Source organism: Paroedura picta, chromosome 4 (genome assembly GCF_049243985.1).
Source record: "Paroedura picta isolate Pp20150507F chromosome 4, Ppicta_v3.0, whole genome shotgun sequence".
NCBI classification, from domain to species: Eukaryota; Metazoa; Chordata; class Lepidosauria; order Squamata; family Gekkonidae; genus Paroedura; species Paroedura picta.
The window spans coordinates 85,712,551-85,730,156 of NC_135372.1; the positions used below are offsets into that span (position 1 = coordinate 85,712,551).

General features: G+C 40.5%; 2 protein-coding genes across 6 annotated transcripts in view; one reads left to right on the forward strand and one right to left on the reverse strand.

The window, feature by feature from the left end:
- Window positions 1-751: 751 nt before the first annotated feature.
- Window positions 752-12,711, reverse strand: CMPK1 (cytidine/uridine monophosphate kinase 1). Its single transcript, XM_077333826.1, has 6 exons — window positions 12,442-12,711; window positions 8,502-8,648; window positions 8,180-8,332; window positions 5,951-6,027; window positions 5,769-5,865; window positions 752-4,437 (listed from the first exon to the last, which is right to left on the reverse strand). The coding sequence occupies exons 1-6, from the start codon at window positions 12,628-12,630 to the stop codon at window positions 4,396-4,398; spliced, it is 705 nt and encodes a 234-aa protein (XP_077189941.1). The 5' UTR covers window positions 12,631-12,711; the 3' UTR covers window positions 752-4,395.
- A 1,848-nt stretch (window positions 12,712-14,559) lies between these two features.
- Window positions 14,560-17,606, forward strand: part of STIL (STIL centriolar assembly protein) — a 38,914-nt gene continuing 35,867 nt past the window's right edge. The window contains exons 1-3 of one of the 5 annotated variants that reach the window (XM_077333831.1): window positions 14,560-14,575; window positions 16,213-16,323; window positions 16,615-16,730. In XM_077333831.1, coding sequence (XP_077189946.1) covers window positions 16,232-16,323; window positions 16,615-16,730 — 208 coding nt within the window. In that variant the 5' untranslated portion in view covers window positions 14,560-14,575; window positions 16,213-16,231. The other 4 variants (XM_077333828.1, XM_077333827.1, XM_077333830.1 and 1 more) reach the window with 4 other exon arrangements.

Consider the following 17,606-nt stretch of genomic DNA (forward strand, 5'->3'; position numbering starts at 1 on the left):
GTAAGGTACATAATATAAGCTTCTCAATTGCTATTATGGAGGTTCTCTACAAAGCAAGCACTCCTCCTAGTGGCAAATGGAAACGTGGGAGAGAAGTGTAATCACCTTCAGAGTTTCTTTTAAAAAGTTCAGAGATAAAAATTAAGCACTGATTATACATCTGTAAATCACAAAATTTACTAGAGGCTTGGAATACCAACAATATTTTACTTCCACAAGGCCAATTAACCCTAGCTCAAGAGCAACTTGTTTTTATATAAATTGTTTGCCCTCAGTCCTTTGATAACCCATGGAAGAAGCTACTCTCTCCTTTCATGGAGAAAGCAGCATGTGCTTCCCAATATGTTACACAGAAGTAGCAGGGGTGTAGCTAGCACCTGAAAAAGACCTGAGCCTTAAGTCCAACAAATTCACCAAAGAAACTGCAAATGTTGCAAAAACAAACTAACATCCCTATGAGGTAGTATTGTAATTAATGACAACTTTTACATTTATTTTCTCTCACCTTCAATTCCATTGTCTGTTATGAGGGAAGTTTTTATGGGGTTTTACTGTGCTTTTATTCTTTTATTATTGTAAACTGCTGTGAAAAATCTGGGGAACGGCGGTATATAAACCGAACTATAAATTAAAAAATAAATAAAATGGCATATATATCTCCCCTTTACGCCAGTTTCATTCATCATATAATTTTATATGACACAACTTGATTGGTAATAATTCAATACTGTGGTAATGATTCAGTAGTATGTTGTTTTAAAACAAACATTTATTTGGGAACATTTTGAAACTTTATACCGTTTGCTGCTACACAAAATTATACATCAGTCTGATTACTTAAAATGTGGGAGGAGATAAAGAAGTCAGGAGAAAGTCATTGCGTGGCATCAATAAGAGACTGATAAAAATATGAATCTATTCAAATTGTTCTGAGCATGATTAATCCAAGATGCAATACTGGCAACATATTCTTATGTAAGTTCCTTGCCTTGTTTCAGTCTGCAAACAGTACATAGTAAAAAAGTCATATACATTTATTCCATCCAATAGCTTAAAAGGCAAACAATATTATACAAATATCACTGCAAAGAGGAATTTTGTCTTATGGTTATCTTTATGAAAGGATATTCTTTAAAAGTTTTGCTGATACCTTCATTCCATTTGCTATAAGGTTAGCATATTTAGAAGCATACAAATGGGATCACTGTCCAACATCCGGAAGATTGCTGAAGAACTATGATAGACTAAGGCCAGGATCCAAAGAGGTGCACACAAAGACATGCTCTTTAATGTTTTAAAACCCCACTATACATGTTCACAAGTCTCTTTAGATCCAGGCCTCAACATGGTACCTTGAATTTCTTTTGCCTTTCACTGCCATGACAGAGACCCACTCCAGTTGGTGTTTAAAATGTTGGTCCACAGAAAAATCCCAGACCCAATGCCATTACATAAAGGGTGTGTTTATCTATCTATACGCCAACATAAAACAATGTGCACTATATTAAGAAGCATTTCTTCCTAATGAGAATTTACTTTTACAAATAATGCATCTAGATATATCAGGGGGCAGAAGAGTTTTTTCCAGTGTACTCCAGCTCTGACAACCCATGTAAAATGAGAGTAAATTGAAGGTAAACTATTAACAATTTGAACTCACCACTGACTTTTTACGCGAAGGCAAGAATATTGTTCCACTAATGAAAGTAAACATTGGTTTTCTTGCCTTTCTTCTTCCATGATCTCCAAATACTTTTATTTCTCTTGTGTACAACATCACCACTGATTTACACCAGTTATTCTCTCTCATCAACCACTTGCTCTGTCAGAAATACTGCAGAAACTCACTCAGTTCCTCACAACAGACTATTTAGAGGAAGAGAGAAGATATAGACTTTTGAAACCAAATTAAAGGAATGCTCTATTTCCCATGTTGCTGATAGCAGGGGAGGGGGGGGGGAGTCACTGTTCTGATTCACAGGCTTGAAGGAATGAGAAAGATATAGCTCACAACAATAAAAAAAGAATAGGGTCAAAATTTGGTTTTCACAGATATGAACTTGGGGAGGCAGATGAACAGCTAGGATCTGACTCCCTTTGAAGAAAATGCAGCTGCTGAACTTTAACTGGGATCCAGATCATGTGACGTGAAGGAATAAAACAAAAATATGGGGTGCTTTCTTCATTAATAGACTACTATAGGATCACCAGTCAAACAGAAAAAAATCTACTATCTCCCAGCAGCCAAGTCAGAAAAATCAGAGTATGTCAAGGTCATTACTGAGAAATTGCATTACAGGTATGCATCTACAGGTGCTGAATTCACACAGTCCCCAAAAATACTAGGCATAAAAGTCCTACTTTTAAATGTATCTCTTCAGGCTTTAAAAAGAAACCTAAGAAATTATACAACAGGAAGGGTGAAGAGTAGATTTTTCAACCTGTCAAATATAAACTGGCTGTACTTATTGGGACTAATATTTGTTGATAGTTAATACAGAACCAGAGGTGAATGCTAATTCCTCTTCTAAAACAGTGGCTTTTAAACTTAGGAGTTCCATGGAAACTTCTTCAGTAAGTAAAATGACAACAATGAATAAGCTTGAGAGCATCACTACAGCCAATTATTCACCTCTGCAAAGACAATTGCAGACCTTTGATTACATTTTAAACCCAAATCACCAACAATCAAAGTGATATATATATATACATATATATACACATTCACATTCATACACACATAAATGAACCACTTAAAATTGTAATTAGTCAGCTCAAATGGAAGCTGCAACAATGGCACTACCAAAAATATTAATGAATATTAATATTAAATATATCTACTTTCCAGGTAGATATATTTATAAGCACAAACAGTAATGATCCTCTATTACATCTATCTATCAGCCCCTTTCTCTGCACAGATTTTTTTCGCTTAAAAAGTGCAATCAAGATGGCTGTGCAAATATACATTAGCACATTTCCCATCTAATCATGCATTTATTTAGAATTTTTTGCTGCCATAAGCACCACAATATATTTAAGCCATCACAATAGAAATCTAATATGGTTATTTCATTTTAACAAATGCAGCATGTTTACCCTGGTCAAACCGTCTCAAAAGAAAAATTAAATCACTGTAATATAAAGGTAAAGGTAAAGGTATCTCCTGTGCAAGCACCGAGTCATGTCTGACCCTTGGGGTGACGCCCTCTAGCGTTTTCATGGCAGACTCAATACGGGGTGGTTTGCCAGTGCCTTCCCCAGTCATTACCGTTTACCCCCCCAGCAAGCTGGGTACTCATTTTACCGACCTCGGAAGGATGGAAGGCTGAGTCAACCTTGAGCCGGCTGCTGGGATTGAACTCCCAGCCTCATGGGCAAAGCTTTCAGACAGCTGCCTTACCACTCTGCGCCACAAGAGGCTCTTGCCCACTGTAATATAAGTTACACAATTGGTGGAGTTAGAATGAACAAAACTTAATCATGAAAATATCCTCCTCCTTCCTGTCTCAACAAATTAAATCACTAAATAAGCAGATCACTTACGCTGTTACAACTAGAGAACCATGGCAGATTAAAAGCGGAAGTAATAGTTGCTCTCAGACAAGTAATCTGATAACCATATGGGTATTACATATATTGCAAAGGTCTATATCATTTGCAAATATGGTGCCTACGTAAGCTCAGTCCTGAACAAAATGGTCACAGCCACCATCATGTCCAAGGGCTTCTCTTCTTTGAGAAACGAGCCATACTATACCTACACAGGTACCAAACATGCTGAATGGTTCAATTTTCAGAGACCTCATACGTATGAGAGAAGAACATAAACCAGTCGGTCAACTATTGTGTTTAATATTGGAGTACATCATAAGGTTTGTTGATTAGTCTTTTGTTTCCAATTTAAATTCTAGAAACCAGAGATGAAAAATTGCATGCTTAAAGCTTTGTTTACAAAAAACTGCTGGTCATTCAAAAGGATCTTTTAAAGTAAAAAAAACAAACAATTTTTCTACATTTGGTCCAAAATGAGAGATTAAAAAAAATTAATGGGCCCTTTTCCGTATATTTACAATTATCAGTGTTGGCAGGATTCGAATAACATGGCTTTTAGCAAGAAGAACTAAAGTACTGCTGCCGATGAAAATGATGCTTATTGAAAATAGCATGAGTATTAGCCTTGTCCTGGTATTGTTTCTTTTGCTCAGTTTAGTTAGAATCTACATCACTTTATTAACAGGCCACTTGCACGTCAGTTTAAAGCATGTTTTCAAATAATTAACATTAACATTAGTTATTTTAAAAGGTGTATTTTACAATCATTACAAAATTGATTATGGTAGCAGTTCTCAAAACAAGGTTCAAGCATGTTGAAAAAAATTCAAGTAGAGAGAACTAGCCTTCTTTATCAAAGATACTCACAACTTTACCAAAAACCTGAAAGAGAAAGGACATTTGTACATTACTCCTATAGTACATACAATGTAAACTGTAGACTATGTTCAGAGTTAGAGTTTTATTTTCAGAGATGAAATTGCTACTCTCATTAGGCCTGTTCAGGGTACAAGTCTCCTAACATGTAGAACAATTGTGCAAGATTCCCCCATTCCACTTAACTGGAAATATATTTTATGTGGAAGTACTCACTTGCTGGCACTCATGATGTCAGCAAGCCCCTCCACCCCGACAATTTGTAGAGCAATTTTGCATGTTCAAAACTATTTATGCTCCTAGTTCATGAATATGATAAAGATATATCCATACCTATAGACAGATACATATGGATATATGATATATACACTACACCAGTACTAAGGAACTTGCTGAGAGTTCTCTTTTTCTATGACTATATTCATCCTATATTTTGCCTCTTTGGTATTACTGGTCAAAGTGACATGGGCATATGACAACCAACTGCAATACAAAGTAAGAAGTGGAATCCAAGGACCCAAGAAAGTTCTCAAGTCCTACAATCAGATTCATAGGCAAATTCCTACAATGAATTGAAGTTACTGTGAAGTTTTTATCACATCAGTTGCCATGGTATACTTTGCGAGACAGTGACATACACTCCTAAATTTGTTTTACATCAGCATTAAGCACTGCCTTAGTGCAGAAGGCAAGATTGGCTCCCAGCCCTGAAGCCCTGTAACTACATTATGTGTCTCAAGCATAACCCTCTACTCTTATATAACAGACATTATGGCATGGCCATCAAGCAGTTGTGAAAAGGTCTGCAAAGAAACTGAATGTCAAGCTCTCTATTCTGTTTTACTGATGAACATAACATTAACTATATGTCCCCCACCCACCATTTGTATAATATCTACCCAAGTGTCTGTCTCCTCCCTTTCTGCAGGTAATATAAGTTTGGGGGTGACCAGAGACAGAAGGAAAAGAGCTCTTAACTCTTAGCCCAAGGCTTGCAGCCAGCCTAGCAAATAAGGACCTGCCCAGGATTTGTGATTGTTGGTTATTTGCTTGATATATTATATTGTTTGATTTAAACATTTCTACAAGCCCCTTTGGGGGAAAAGCAAGACAGAAATTTATTAGATTTTTATACCACCCTCTCATATGGCTCTGGGCAGTTTACATGTAATGTCACGGGGGAAAACAAAAGGTCAAATTGAAAAGGAATAGCTTCATCAAGTCTTGGCCCATTGTGCTATATAGGCTGCAAACCCACCCAACCCTTGGGGAGAGGGAAATTGTATATATGGCTTTTAAGAAAATTCAGACCTAAACCTTCTGCCTTTGTTACTTACTTCATCAACAGATTTGGAGGCATCCACTTTCCTGACTTTGCCCATTTTCTCATATAAGTCTATTATGGGCTTTGTAGATTCTAGATATGTATGAATTCTAAGGAAATGAAAAAAACAAGAAAAATCACATAATTGAAAAGTATCAGAAAGCACAATGAAAACGTTTTGTTTATACATGGTACCTCTTCTCCAAACTGTCTCTGTTGTCATCACTTCTGCCACTACTCTTCCCTCTTTCAAGGCAGCGATTAATACAGATCTTCAAACAAAAGACAAAAGGCTTACCAAAGCATGAATACAAAAGTAGACAAAACATCTTTTTTTGTCTTTTAACTCTACAGAGAAAAAATGCATGTTAATCATATTACATACAAAAAGTTATGCCATTTTGGTTAACTGACTACACAAGTACACAACCACATGAACTCTGGTAGCCAATTAGCTAGAACAGCATGATAAACACAATTGAACCAGGAAACATTTATAAGATACTGAGGTGAAATGTCCTTGCAGCCTAGTAACTCAAATCAAAAAAGGGTTAAGCTGTTCTTCCTCCTGTGGCCCCAGTTAGAATCATAGAATCATAGAGTTGGAAGGGGCCATACAGTCCATCTAGTCCAACCCCCTGCTCAACACAGGATCAGCCCTAAACATCCAAGAAAAGTGTGTATCCAACCTTTGCTTGAAGACTGCCAGTGAGGGGGAGCTCACCACCTCCTTAGGCAGCCTATTCCACTGATGAACTACTTTGACTGTGAAAAACTTTTTCCTGATATCTAGCCTATATCATTATATTTGTAGTTTAAACTCATTACTACGTGTCCTTTCCTCTGCAGCCAACGGGAACAGCATCCTGCCCTCCTCCAAATGACAACCTTTCAAATACTTAAAGAGGGCTATCATGTCCCCTCTCAACCTCCTTTTCTTCAGGCTGAACATTCCCAAGTCCCTCAACCTATCTTCATAGGGTTTGGTCCCTTGGCCCCAAGATCATCCTTGTCGCTCTCCTCTGTACCCTTTCAATTTTATCTACGTCCTTCTTGAAGTCAGGCCTCCAGAACTGCACACAGTACTCCAGGTGTGGTCTGACCAGTGCCGTATACAATGGGACTATGACATCTTGCGATTTTGATGTGATTTTGATGTGCCCCTGTTGATACAGCCCAAAATGGCATTTGCCTTTTTTACCGCTGCATCACACTGCCTGCTCATGTTTAGTTTACAATCCACAAGTACCCCAAGGTCTCGTTCACACACAGTGTTACCTAGAAGCGTATCCCCTATCCAGTAGGTATGCTTTTCATTTTTCTGACCCAGATGTAGAACTTTACACTTATCTTTATTAAATTGCATCTTGTTCTCATTTGCCCATTTTTCCATTGTGTTCAGATCTCGTTTGTCTCTATCTTCTGGAGTATTTGCCAGTCCTCCCAATTTGGTGTCATCTGCAAACTTGATGAGTAGTCCCTCCACCCCCTCATCTAGATCATCTTAACACAGCCTAAATAAAGCTGTAAGGGCTTAGTGGGAGGAGTTAGGGCGGGCTCTGTCCGGGATGAGGAAGGGTGACGATTGGCCCCTTCCTCCGGACAGACCATCGGCCCAGCCGATTCCCGCCCTGCTGAAAAGGAAGCAACTGCGAGCCGCGCGGAGTGCAGCTCGCAGTTGCTCCCTTACCGGCGGCCTGATGCCTCTCGCCGCATCAGGCCGCCGGCCAAGGGGGCTCCCTTGCCTAGCACCCGCTCTATTTTTATTACAGCGGGCTTGATTACTAGTTAATAAATATGTTAAAAAGTACTGGACTGAGCACCGAGCCCTGAGGTACCCTGCTACTCACCTCCCTCCAGTCTGATGAAACACCATTGACAACTCTTTGAGTGCGGTTCTCTAGCCAATTCCCTATCCACCTAACTATCTGAAAATCCAGATTGCAGTCCTTCAATTTATCCATCAGAAATTTATCCATCCCCTCCCCATGGCTTCACCTTTTTAAATATAGCAGAACATCCTAACCATTTGTAGTTTGGCCTGCAAAGAGTTATGAAATACAAATAATTTTTCTACAATCTTACATAGAATATCCAAATAATCTGATTATTACATACAGTATTTGCTGGCGTATAAGACTACTTATTCCCCCTGAAAAACATGCCTCCAAGTGGGGGGGTCGTCCTATACGCCAGATGCACTTCAGTTGGGATAGACATAGCTGCCCATAGTGGCCCATAGTACCGTAATGTAATGGAACAAACTCTATATTTTGAGTGGAAATGTTGGGGGGGTCGTCTTATACGCCCAGTTGTCTTATACACCAGCAAATACGGTAATTACAGCACACAGTGAATCTGAAATCAATGTGTCCATTCACATAGTACCTGGAAAAGTTCCACATGCATTGACACTTAATTTACCTCATTATTGCAGTCAAAAAAAAGAACAAAAGATACATCTGCTTTTCCATCCATTGTTTTGTTCCAGCCCTGAAGGTTATCTTCATTTCTGGGAAAGCCATCAATTAAGAATTTATTCTTCTGTGCATTTTCTGCCATTGTTTCCTCCATAGCCTGATGAGATACAAAGTTCAGACAAAAAACAAGGCAATCATGTCCCCTCTCAACCTTCTCTTCTCCAGCCTGTTATTAGTTACTAACTAAAGGAGTGCAAAATATCATCAAGCTTGCTTCAGTTTATCATGGGAAAACTGGACACACAGCATCATAAATTTAATCTTACCCTTTTTAGCAAACTGATTGTTATTTCAACAGGAACAATTTTGCCCTCTTTTATATAACTTTCAATAAGCTCTCCATACTGAGAGCCTGGCCTCTTCCTTTCATCTCGAAGGAGGTCACCTGCAGAAAGGTGGGTGTAACCATATTTCTGAAAGAAAAAAACAAACAATAACAGTTATTTAATTTTGAATGCAAGACTAGAAAGACTAAGAGCAGGGTTTCTTCAGTTGTCACTTCATTATGATGAAATCTCCTCTACCAGGAAATGAGAATCTACACCATCTGGCCATTGAGATCTTTTTATTATTTTCATTTTAAAATTTTACATACCACTTTCCCGACACTCAAAGCAGTCTCCAGATACATGGTTAAAACAATAATAACAAAAACATTAAATCAGTAAGACTTATACTGTGGTTCATGAATAGTCAACTCACAATTACCATTATTCAAAAGAGGCAATTTATGCTCATCTATGGCATGAGGCTTGTACGTCAAGGAGGATTGCAGCTCACTTATTCCTTTGGCAGCGAGAGTATTAAAAGAAGGACTATTTGCTAACCATAATCCCCACTGCCGACAAGGTACTTGCCCACTTTCCTGAAAAACAGAGAACTTGAAATATGGACCAGTGCTCAGATGAGCCACAGATGGCTCCCAATCCAGTGTTATGAGTATCTCTGCATTAAGTCAACAACCATAGGTTCAAACAATCAGAAGAGTCCAGGACATCCCATATTACAGTAAAAGCAAGACAGATTTCAGGTCATTTGTTCATTTTGTCTCTTTGTTCAATTCCAAGATCCATTCCTTATTTCTTTTCTGCTAGAATCCCAGGAATGAAATCGTTTTTAATTAATTATATATTTTAAATATCTACTATCTACGTTTACGAACATTCAGAGGCACACATTTATTTATTATATTTATATACCACCTACCCCGAAGGCTCAGGTATTATGATAATCACAACATTTATTTAGAAAGCTCAAAAACCAGAAGAGTGGATTTTTATAGCCCGCTTTTTACTTACTCAAAGCAGCTTATAATCACCTTCACTTCCTCTCCCCTCAACAGATACCCTGTGAGGTAGGTGAGGCTGAGAGAGTTCTGACAGGACTGCTTGGTCAGAACAGCACTATCAGGGCTGTGATGAGCCCAAGGTCACCCAGCTGGCTGCATGTGGAGGAGCAGGGAATCAAACCCAGCTCGCCAAATTAGAAACAGCTGCTTTTAGTCACTACACCACGCTGGCTCTACTGAAGCAATCAAATACCTTACTTACAAAAATACCACTAAGAATAAACCATGGTATGGAATCCTGACTCACAAGACTAGCAAAAGGAAAAACAAAACAAAAAAAATCCAAAACATTTTGCCAGTTTAAACATTATGGTCACTCTTGGTTTTCTATGAATCAAGATATATCCAACTATCTGACTACATAGGACTTCCAAGGTTCCTTAAGGAATACAGAGCAAACCATGGTTTGGTGTACTGTCTAAGTTTGTGCACTTAGGCTGCCAAAGTGGCCGTTCAAGCCCAAAGCGGCCAGCACCATGGCACGGGGGGAGGCGGTGCCAGCATGCCAGGCAGCACACACACGCAGGCGATTACCTCTGTGCAGGCACCGGGTTGCGCACCACCACTGGCACTGCCCCTCCCCCCCCTGCTGCGGCGCTGGCCACTTCGGGCTTGAACAGCCGCTTTGGTGGCCAAAGAGCACAAGCCTATTACTGACTGAACTGTGCCATGGGGAAGTACCATTCCTCACTGACAGGGGTCCTATAAGGTAAAAAATAAGGGTAAAAAAACAGGATGTGTACTGTACCTCTCCCTAAAATGTAGAGTTCCTGTGACCACAAGCACACACTATCATGGAAGGCAATGTGCCTGTACAAAGATACTCCGCAGCAACTTGAGTTTTATTGATGAAAGCTACACCTGAGCTGCAATTTCTCAAAACCACTACAATATGCATGCTACTTCAAAAAACACACACCCAAAGCTCTTTTTGTCAAGGTAATTTGCTGGATTGCAACACTACATGGAAAAATGTGTGCTAGGCAGGTATTACAGCAGTAGGTATACTGTATACAGATTTCAAGGAAAGATATAATATTTCAAGACTTTTAAAAAGCTCCAGATCAAACTAAGGAAATAAGTTATTCTTCTTATAGAAGTGTTTTTTTTTACACAAAGAAGAAATAAAAATATACAGAGAAAGTGCCACCAAGATTAAGGTCCAGATACTCCCCATTATCACAGGTTTCAGACAATGTGTGAAATCTGATTCAAACTTAATTCTGCAGGTTTCACCTTCACATCTTCTATGCCTGTCTCAGATTAGTGTGCTTTGCTGGAGCAAAGTTACTGAGTTTTATTTTTCAGTTACCTTAGAAATACTGAAAGGGCTAACAGATATCAGATTTTATGTACATGTAACTTTTCTTCCAGATGATTTGTAATTCTAGGAGTAACTGGTTAACAGCTCATATTCTGAGAAGTTTTTAGGAGCTAGTGACATGAAATGAATTTCACAGTTGTGTTTCAGTAGAATAAAGAAATGACTAATTTCTATGCCAGCATGACTCATACTGCTTATGGATTTAAGTAGTGTCAAATACTTGCATCTCAAAGCAATCATGCAAAGGAAACCCTGCCTACCTAAGAAAACAGGATTGCCCTAGATCACTTAATGCTTGTTGGTAGTTTTTAATGCCCTAATCTAGACCAAATGCTCAGGCTAGTCCAACCTTGTCAGATCTTAGAAAATAAACAGGGTCAAGCCCTGGTTACCATTTGGATGGGAGACTACCCAGGAAGTCTAGGATTACTACTCTGAATGACTCTTGCCTTGAAACCTTATGAGATTACCATAAGGTTCTTAGCCGTTTCAGGATATGAATATTCAACTAAAACCCTCTCCATTTGTAGTGTTTGGTCCTAGAAAGACCATCAGAGCATGTCTATTTAAAGCCTAAAGACACTGGGGGTACACTTGCATTGCATATTGAAACCTGGTTCAGTTAACATAAACAACTTTGCCCTCACCCTGATATTTGTCATTCTGTTCATTTCCTAGACATTTCACAATATCAGTATTGGAGTGATTTCTTGGTTGGGACTTGGGAGCCAGTGGAGTTCCCTAAGTGCGTAACTGCAGTACAGTAAAATTACCATGTCCGTGTACAATAGTGCACAATGTTTCTGAAATTGCTTTCCTTAATGCCTATTAACAAGCCAGCATAATCTACTAACCTTTTCCAGAAAGTAAGCCCCAAACCTTAGGAGGATTCTGATTATACTGGCACTGGAGACCACTAACTGAAACAGACACATCGGAGGTTCAGAACAATGGCTCAACTTCTTTTTCTATTCCATGCTATACCACTATCCAAAATCCACCTTGCAAACATCCACATTCAACACAACACTGTCATCCTAATTCATACTGCTTTCTCCAGAGCAATTTAAGAAAAGCGCACCTTTTCTCAGAATACACACTAACACCTATGTAAAATGACGCCATTGACGGGAACGGTCCTATCAACTCATGAGCATGAAGAAAGAGATTCGAGCAGGCTGGCATGATTTGCTCAGCAACAAGCAGCATGCCAGAAACTTGCAAGCTGCCACCTGGGCCCACATCCAAACACCATGCCTATTCAGTTTAAATGCCGTTTGGCTCGCTCCCTGAGTGTTTCATTCTTATCTGAATCCTTACAAAGGGCTGCCTGAACGAATACCTGGACTTGGAACCACGCATAACTTGGAGCATCACCTCCAGCCACATCAACCGTCTAGCCCAGCGAACTACCGCTCCCATGCCTCCTGGAGAGCCGCCTGAGGAACTTCGGGAGGCGTCTAGAGGGGCGCTGCTTGCTAGGAGCCCCGTTGGCCGGGGGCCGGGGAGCGGAGGTGCCGTTCCCAGCTCTTACCGCCACGATGCGAGCACACTGGGTCCCCTTGCCGGCGCCGGGCCCGCCAAGAACGAACACAACCACCGGCTTCATGAGGAGCGGCCGGCCGCGAAGGGAAGGCGGAGAAGAGACGGCGAGAGGCCCGAGGCGGGCAGCCGGCGGTCTCAGCCGAATCGCGGTAGCCAAGGAGAGGCAGCGACAGAACATGCGCCGAGGAGGAAGAACAGGCTCCGCCGGCTGAGGTGGCGGCTGAGGCGTCACCAGCGAGAGAAAGCGCTTCCGGGTGCCCAGCTGGCCGGCCACTCTCACTGACTGGGAGGAGCGGGGAGGGGGCGGAGCGAGGCCCGGCGGGACTCTGGGAGTTGCGAGGAGGAGGCGGCGGTGGCCGCCCGCAGAATGAACAAAGAGATCTGCTCGGTATAACGTCACAGCCCCCTGCTGCGAAAGTAGCGATTGGCGTCTTGATGGGCTGGGGGAAATTTGTGGGCAGGTGGAAAGCCCGCAGGTTGCTCGCCGTTATAAATCTTGAATAAATCTTTGTTGGTCTTAAAGGTGCTACTGGACTCTGATTTTTTTTATGCTACTTCAGACCAACACAGCTACCCATTTGAATCTGACATCTGGAAAGGCAGCGGTCTTGAAGGAGAACACGCTTCTGGCTTTCAGAGGGGTTCAGCTGACCCTTGCTGGAGAAGCCAGTTAATGCTCCTTAAAAGGCTTTCTTTCTGTTCAGCCTCGCTGGAGAAATGGCCCCTTACCTTCACAAGGCTGATCTGGCCACCCGGTTCCATTCCTTGGTGGCATGGAGACGTGACTACTCTGTAGTGTAGTGGTAAGTATCTCAGACTAGTGTCTAGGAGACTGTCCCATCTTGTTGGTTGTATTGCCTCCCTCAGAGTCACAGTGAACTATAAATAACATATTTAAATGTGGATAGGACCACCACTGCAGTCTCCCTTACATGAATTCCTAAATGTTGGATATAGTGAACTACTCTCATAGAAATAAAATGAAGATATGTCTTCTGGGGCTCTTTGTGGACTTAATCAGATGCATGATATACTTTCAGTTGACAGATCTCATCTTTCTCTCTTGTCTTCTCTATGTAATTCGTAATGACAAATGGTACATTTGTGCTTCACAGGAATCTCTCAAGCAAATGTTACTTGTATTTCATGGCCTTTTGGCCCTTCTTACATTGTCCCTTTGTTATATCCATGTTGGCATCTAGAACAGCTGAGAGCCAACTGGAGTGATCATTGGACTGTGCTTTACTGTGCATGAAGCTGGCTTCTACAGTCATATCATGGATGTGTCAAAATCAGCCTAGCCTAGTCCAACTGGCAGTACTTGTCTGGACTCTCAAGGCAAGTTCTTTCAGTCCCTTCTGGGGGTGTGGCTAAAGATGTCATCCTGAGGGGATTGCAGTGCAATCACTGGAGCCTGACAGGTGCCAATTGTGGAAGGCAAGTTCTTTCACATAAGTGACAATTTGATCATGTTAGGTGGAGATGCTGGGGCCAGAATCTAGGATCTTCTTCATACAAAAATGTTGCTCTACTGCTGAGCTATAGCTGCTCCCCATTCTTAATCTAATACCCATGTATAACATTTCACCTCTGTATTATACTGTTACCAACATGCATCAGAGCTACACCATAAATGAACAAACATGGATTGTTTCTTTGAAATGTAACCCTTATATCACTTTTGTGGGGGTTTTGTTGGAATAGTTGGACTAGCATGACCTTTCAGAGTTAGGTCCATAGGACACTTACAAGGCATTCTTATTATCTGGGAGTGTCCCATAAATTTTAGGGGAACTCTAGAGGATGCATGGGACTGGGATGCATATTTGAATCAGCCTTTATCAGCAGGATGCGAATCATGTTTATTCTAGCTAGGAAACTCATGGTTACAGCCGCAACATAACCTACCGTTACTGTGGCAACACACGTTCCACAGTTCTCGCTCCACCCCCTTGGCGTTTGCGCAATAGCTCCTTTACTACGACCGTTTAAAATAAGCCATGTTTTTAAATATCCCTCCCGCAACAGCTTCGCGCGCGCGCAGGTGTTTGTCGTTTCACCGGAGACATGATTGGTTACGGAAAAAACTTCTAGTCGTTTACGGCCGTAGTGATTGGCTTGACGTAAGGCATTCAGAGATGACGATAGGCGGAAAACGAGATTGGGCTTGTGGCTGGGTGGCTGGCCAGCGGACGGGTGGAGTCGTCATTGGTTGATAGTGCCGCCATTGGAGCCGCCAGTATAGGGAGTGGTAGGAATTCAGTTGTGAGTGTACAGCCCGGTCAGGCTCTCGAGCGGCTCATGGAAACAGGCTTCTAAAGGGAAGCGCTGCGGTAAGTGTCGGGAGCCGCTGTTTCTCTTCCCCCACCCCACCCCACCCCGGACAGTTTTTCTCTCGCGAGTTTCTGTCCATATAGCTAAATGTTGCTCCTTTGTATCACTTCCGCAGGACACTGTCCCGGGTGCCTTCTTCTGTCTCTCATTACTAGGTTCTTAATCGATATTAGCTACTTCTTATTGCAAAGAAGGAGGAGGAGGATTTCTCCCTTCCCCCGCATCAAAAAGCTCAAGCTATGCAAATAGGTATTCCCGGTTTTCTGTTAGGGTTTCTCTCTTTTGACAGCTGTATTTCAGGCAAATATTCAACAGGTAGTACAAAATGTAGTAGTGGCTATTATGCTCATTTTGGATGTAGGAAAGCCAGGTTCAGAACTGAACTTTACTGTAAAGTTCTGATTTGTCAAATTGTGCAATCAATGCCACCATCAGACTTCTTATCTCACTTTCTCTGTTTCTTTCTGGTATAAGTTTATTTAATGAGGATTCACAGGTTCTGCGTTGATAACTTTCTGGAAATGTTTACTAGGAAAAACAGGCCACCTCTGTACTGATAATAAAATTGGAATGTGCTTTGAAAGCTCTATTAAAAATATACACATATTTGTCATACAAGTCTGTTCAGTTATGAGTATAAGGAAACTAGAATTGTGGAAAGTGTGAACTTGGATTTGGAGAATGGTAATGTGTTCCCCTGAATAAACACAGCTATACATATTTGTTAGTACTGGCACCTTTGCTTTGAACTATGTGCTTCATTTACAGTCTAATTTTTGTTGGATTATATATGTGTTTTGTTTTTATTAAGACATCTTGAAGCTAGTCAAGTACTATTGTATCTTGACTTTTTCCCACATCAGCTAAACTTTGCATTACATTACTGGAATCCTTGGAAATACCATCTTTAATAGTATTTTTGTTATTGAGCAAATTAACATGTAACAAATGAGAAGAAAATTTTCACCAAATAACTTATTTGAAAAAATATATTGCTTTGTAATATTTATTTTTAGAGTTACCAGAAATGTGGGAAGGAATTTTCTAGGACTTTATTCTTCCATTGGAAATATGCCATTCTTAAATGTTCAGTGTTTCATAAAATTGATAGAAATAGTTAGTACTTTTGCCAGTAAAATGTTAGACAAGCTTGGTAGCTGAATTTTAGACAAGTTTGTAATAAATTGTTTTGTAGGCAACTATTCCTAAAATAGACAATACGAGAAAGTACATGCATGTTTTGTTAATTTTTAAATGACTTGGGGGGAGCACACATAATTATATTTCAAAAATAGTGATCTGGCTTTTCCATCATAAAGGAGAAAATTCTGTGCTTCTACTTTGAGAAAACATAGTATGATTTGACTTGGAAACTGTTAACCTTCATCTCTCACAAAAATGTAAATATGTGATTTCTTTTTTTCAGCAGAGTTGTTTCAGGGGAAATGGTACCCTTCAGCTTTCCTCCATCAAAATGTGCACTCTGGAATCCAGCACCTATTGGAGAAAGCTCTGGAGCCAATCTAAATTGTCATAGGTATGAGATTGTAAAACTTATGATAGTGCTGTTGGTTAAAGTTTTTCTCTGGTATTCTCCCCATGTACTTCATGTGACTTCTATCATCACAGTAATAAACCTGACTCAAGATGAACTGCTAAGGTTAATGTAGTGGGGGGAACATTCGCTGTCCTTATAGATACTTTCTGTGTAGTGAAGTCAAGCAAGTTTATTTTCATTGGCGGTTACGCTACGATCTTAGAAAGATGTACATGGAGGTGATCAATGGAGAATTGTTTCCTTTTAAAAAAATCCCTTTTCCCTCTCCAGGAACCCTAAGTTACTTATGACTGAAAAAACTCTGCAACTTGCCCATCGTCATGCTAAGCAAAGTCGAAGAAACCCCTTCACATGTTTTCTAGTTGGAACACTTACAATAGATGAAGGTAAGTGTCCTGTCAGAATGACCAGCTATTTCATTTTTTATTAAATGGGAGTATTTCCCAGTTTTGTTTTTATAACAATATTATCTTGTTAGTAGTACAAAAGATAGTCAGCAACCAAAATACTGTACATTGATAGAGCTCTGACCAATAGAAGAATAGAAGAAGAGTTGTTTCTTATATGCTGCTTTTCTCTACCAGAAGGAGTCTCAGCGGCTTACAATCCCCTTTCTTCTCTGCACAACAGACACCCTGTGAGGTAGGTGAGGCTGAGATAGCCTGGATATCACTGTTCCATCAGAACAGCTTTATCAGTGCTTTGGTGAGCCTAAGGTCATCCAGCTGGCTGCATGTGGAGGAGCAGGGAATCAAAGCCGGTACCCCGTAGGTCACCAAGCTTTTTTTCATCTTCTACTTTTTGTAATGAAAGATGTCATAAGCTACTACTTTCCCCAACATGTTATGAAATTTTGTTCTGTCCTTGGGATACAATATGGGCTAGCACCAGAAATGAACCTATTGGCTAAGGAAAACTGTGATGGACAGCACTTTGAGAACAGCTTCCAGTGTTGAAGTAACAGCAGCAGTGAATGGTTAAGAATCTTCATTAGGCATAGAGAGCCAGAGTGGCAGGCTGCTCTGATTGACCAACAATAGCTGAGAGGCAGTTAATATATTCTAGCTATATACTGAAGAGAGAGTCAGTCTGATTTGAGTTAATTCTGATTTGGATTGTTATAGCCTTAGCCTACTTTCTAGAAACCAGGAGAATTCAGCGGAACTCAAAAGATTGAGCTTTCATAAAACTTGGTGCTTTATGGCAGAGTATCTCAGCATAAGCAGTGAGAACTAGACTTTAGCTGGCAGGGAGGGAAACGT

Excerpts from the sequence above, each read along its gene's own strand:
- CMPK1 (XM_077333826.1), bottom strand. The coding sequence starts at position 12,630 with ATGTTCTGTCGCTGCCTCTCCTTGGCTACCGCGATTCGGCTGAGACCG. Across the intron at positions 6,028-8,179 it reads TTTTTGACTGCAATAATGAG|ATCTGTATTAATCGCTGCCT; the intron begins GTAAATTAAGTG and ends TTTTGTTTGAAG. Across the intron at positions 4,438-5,768 it reads CCTCCAAATCTGTTGATGAA|GTTTTTGGTAAAGTTGTGAG; the intron begins GTAAGTAACAAA and ends TTTCTCTTTCAG.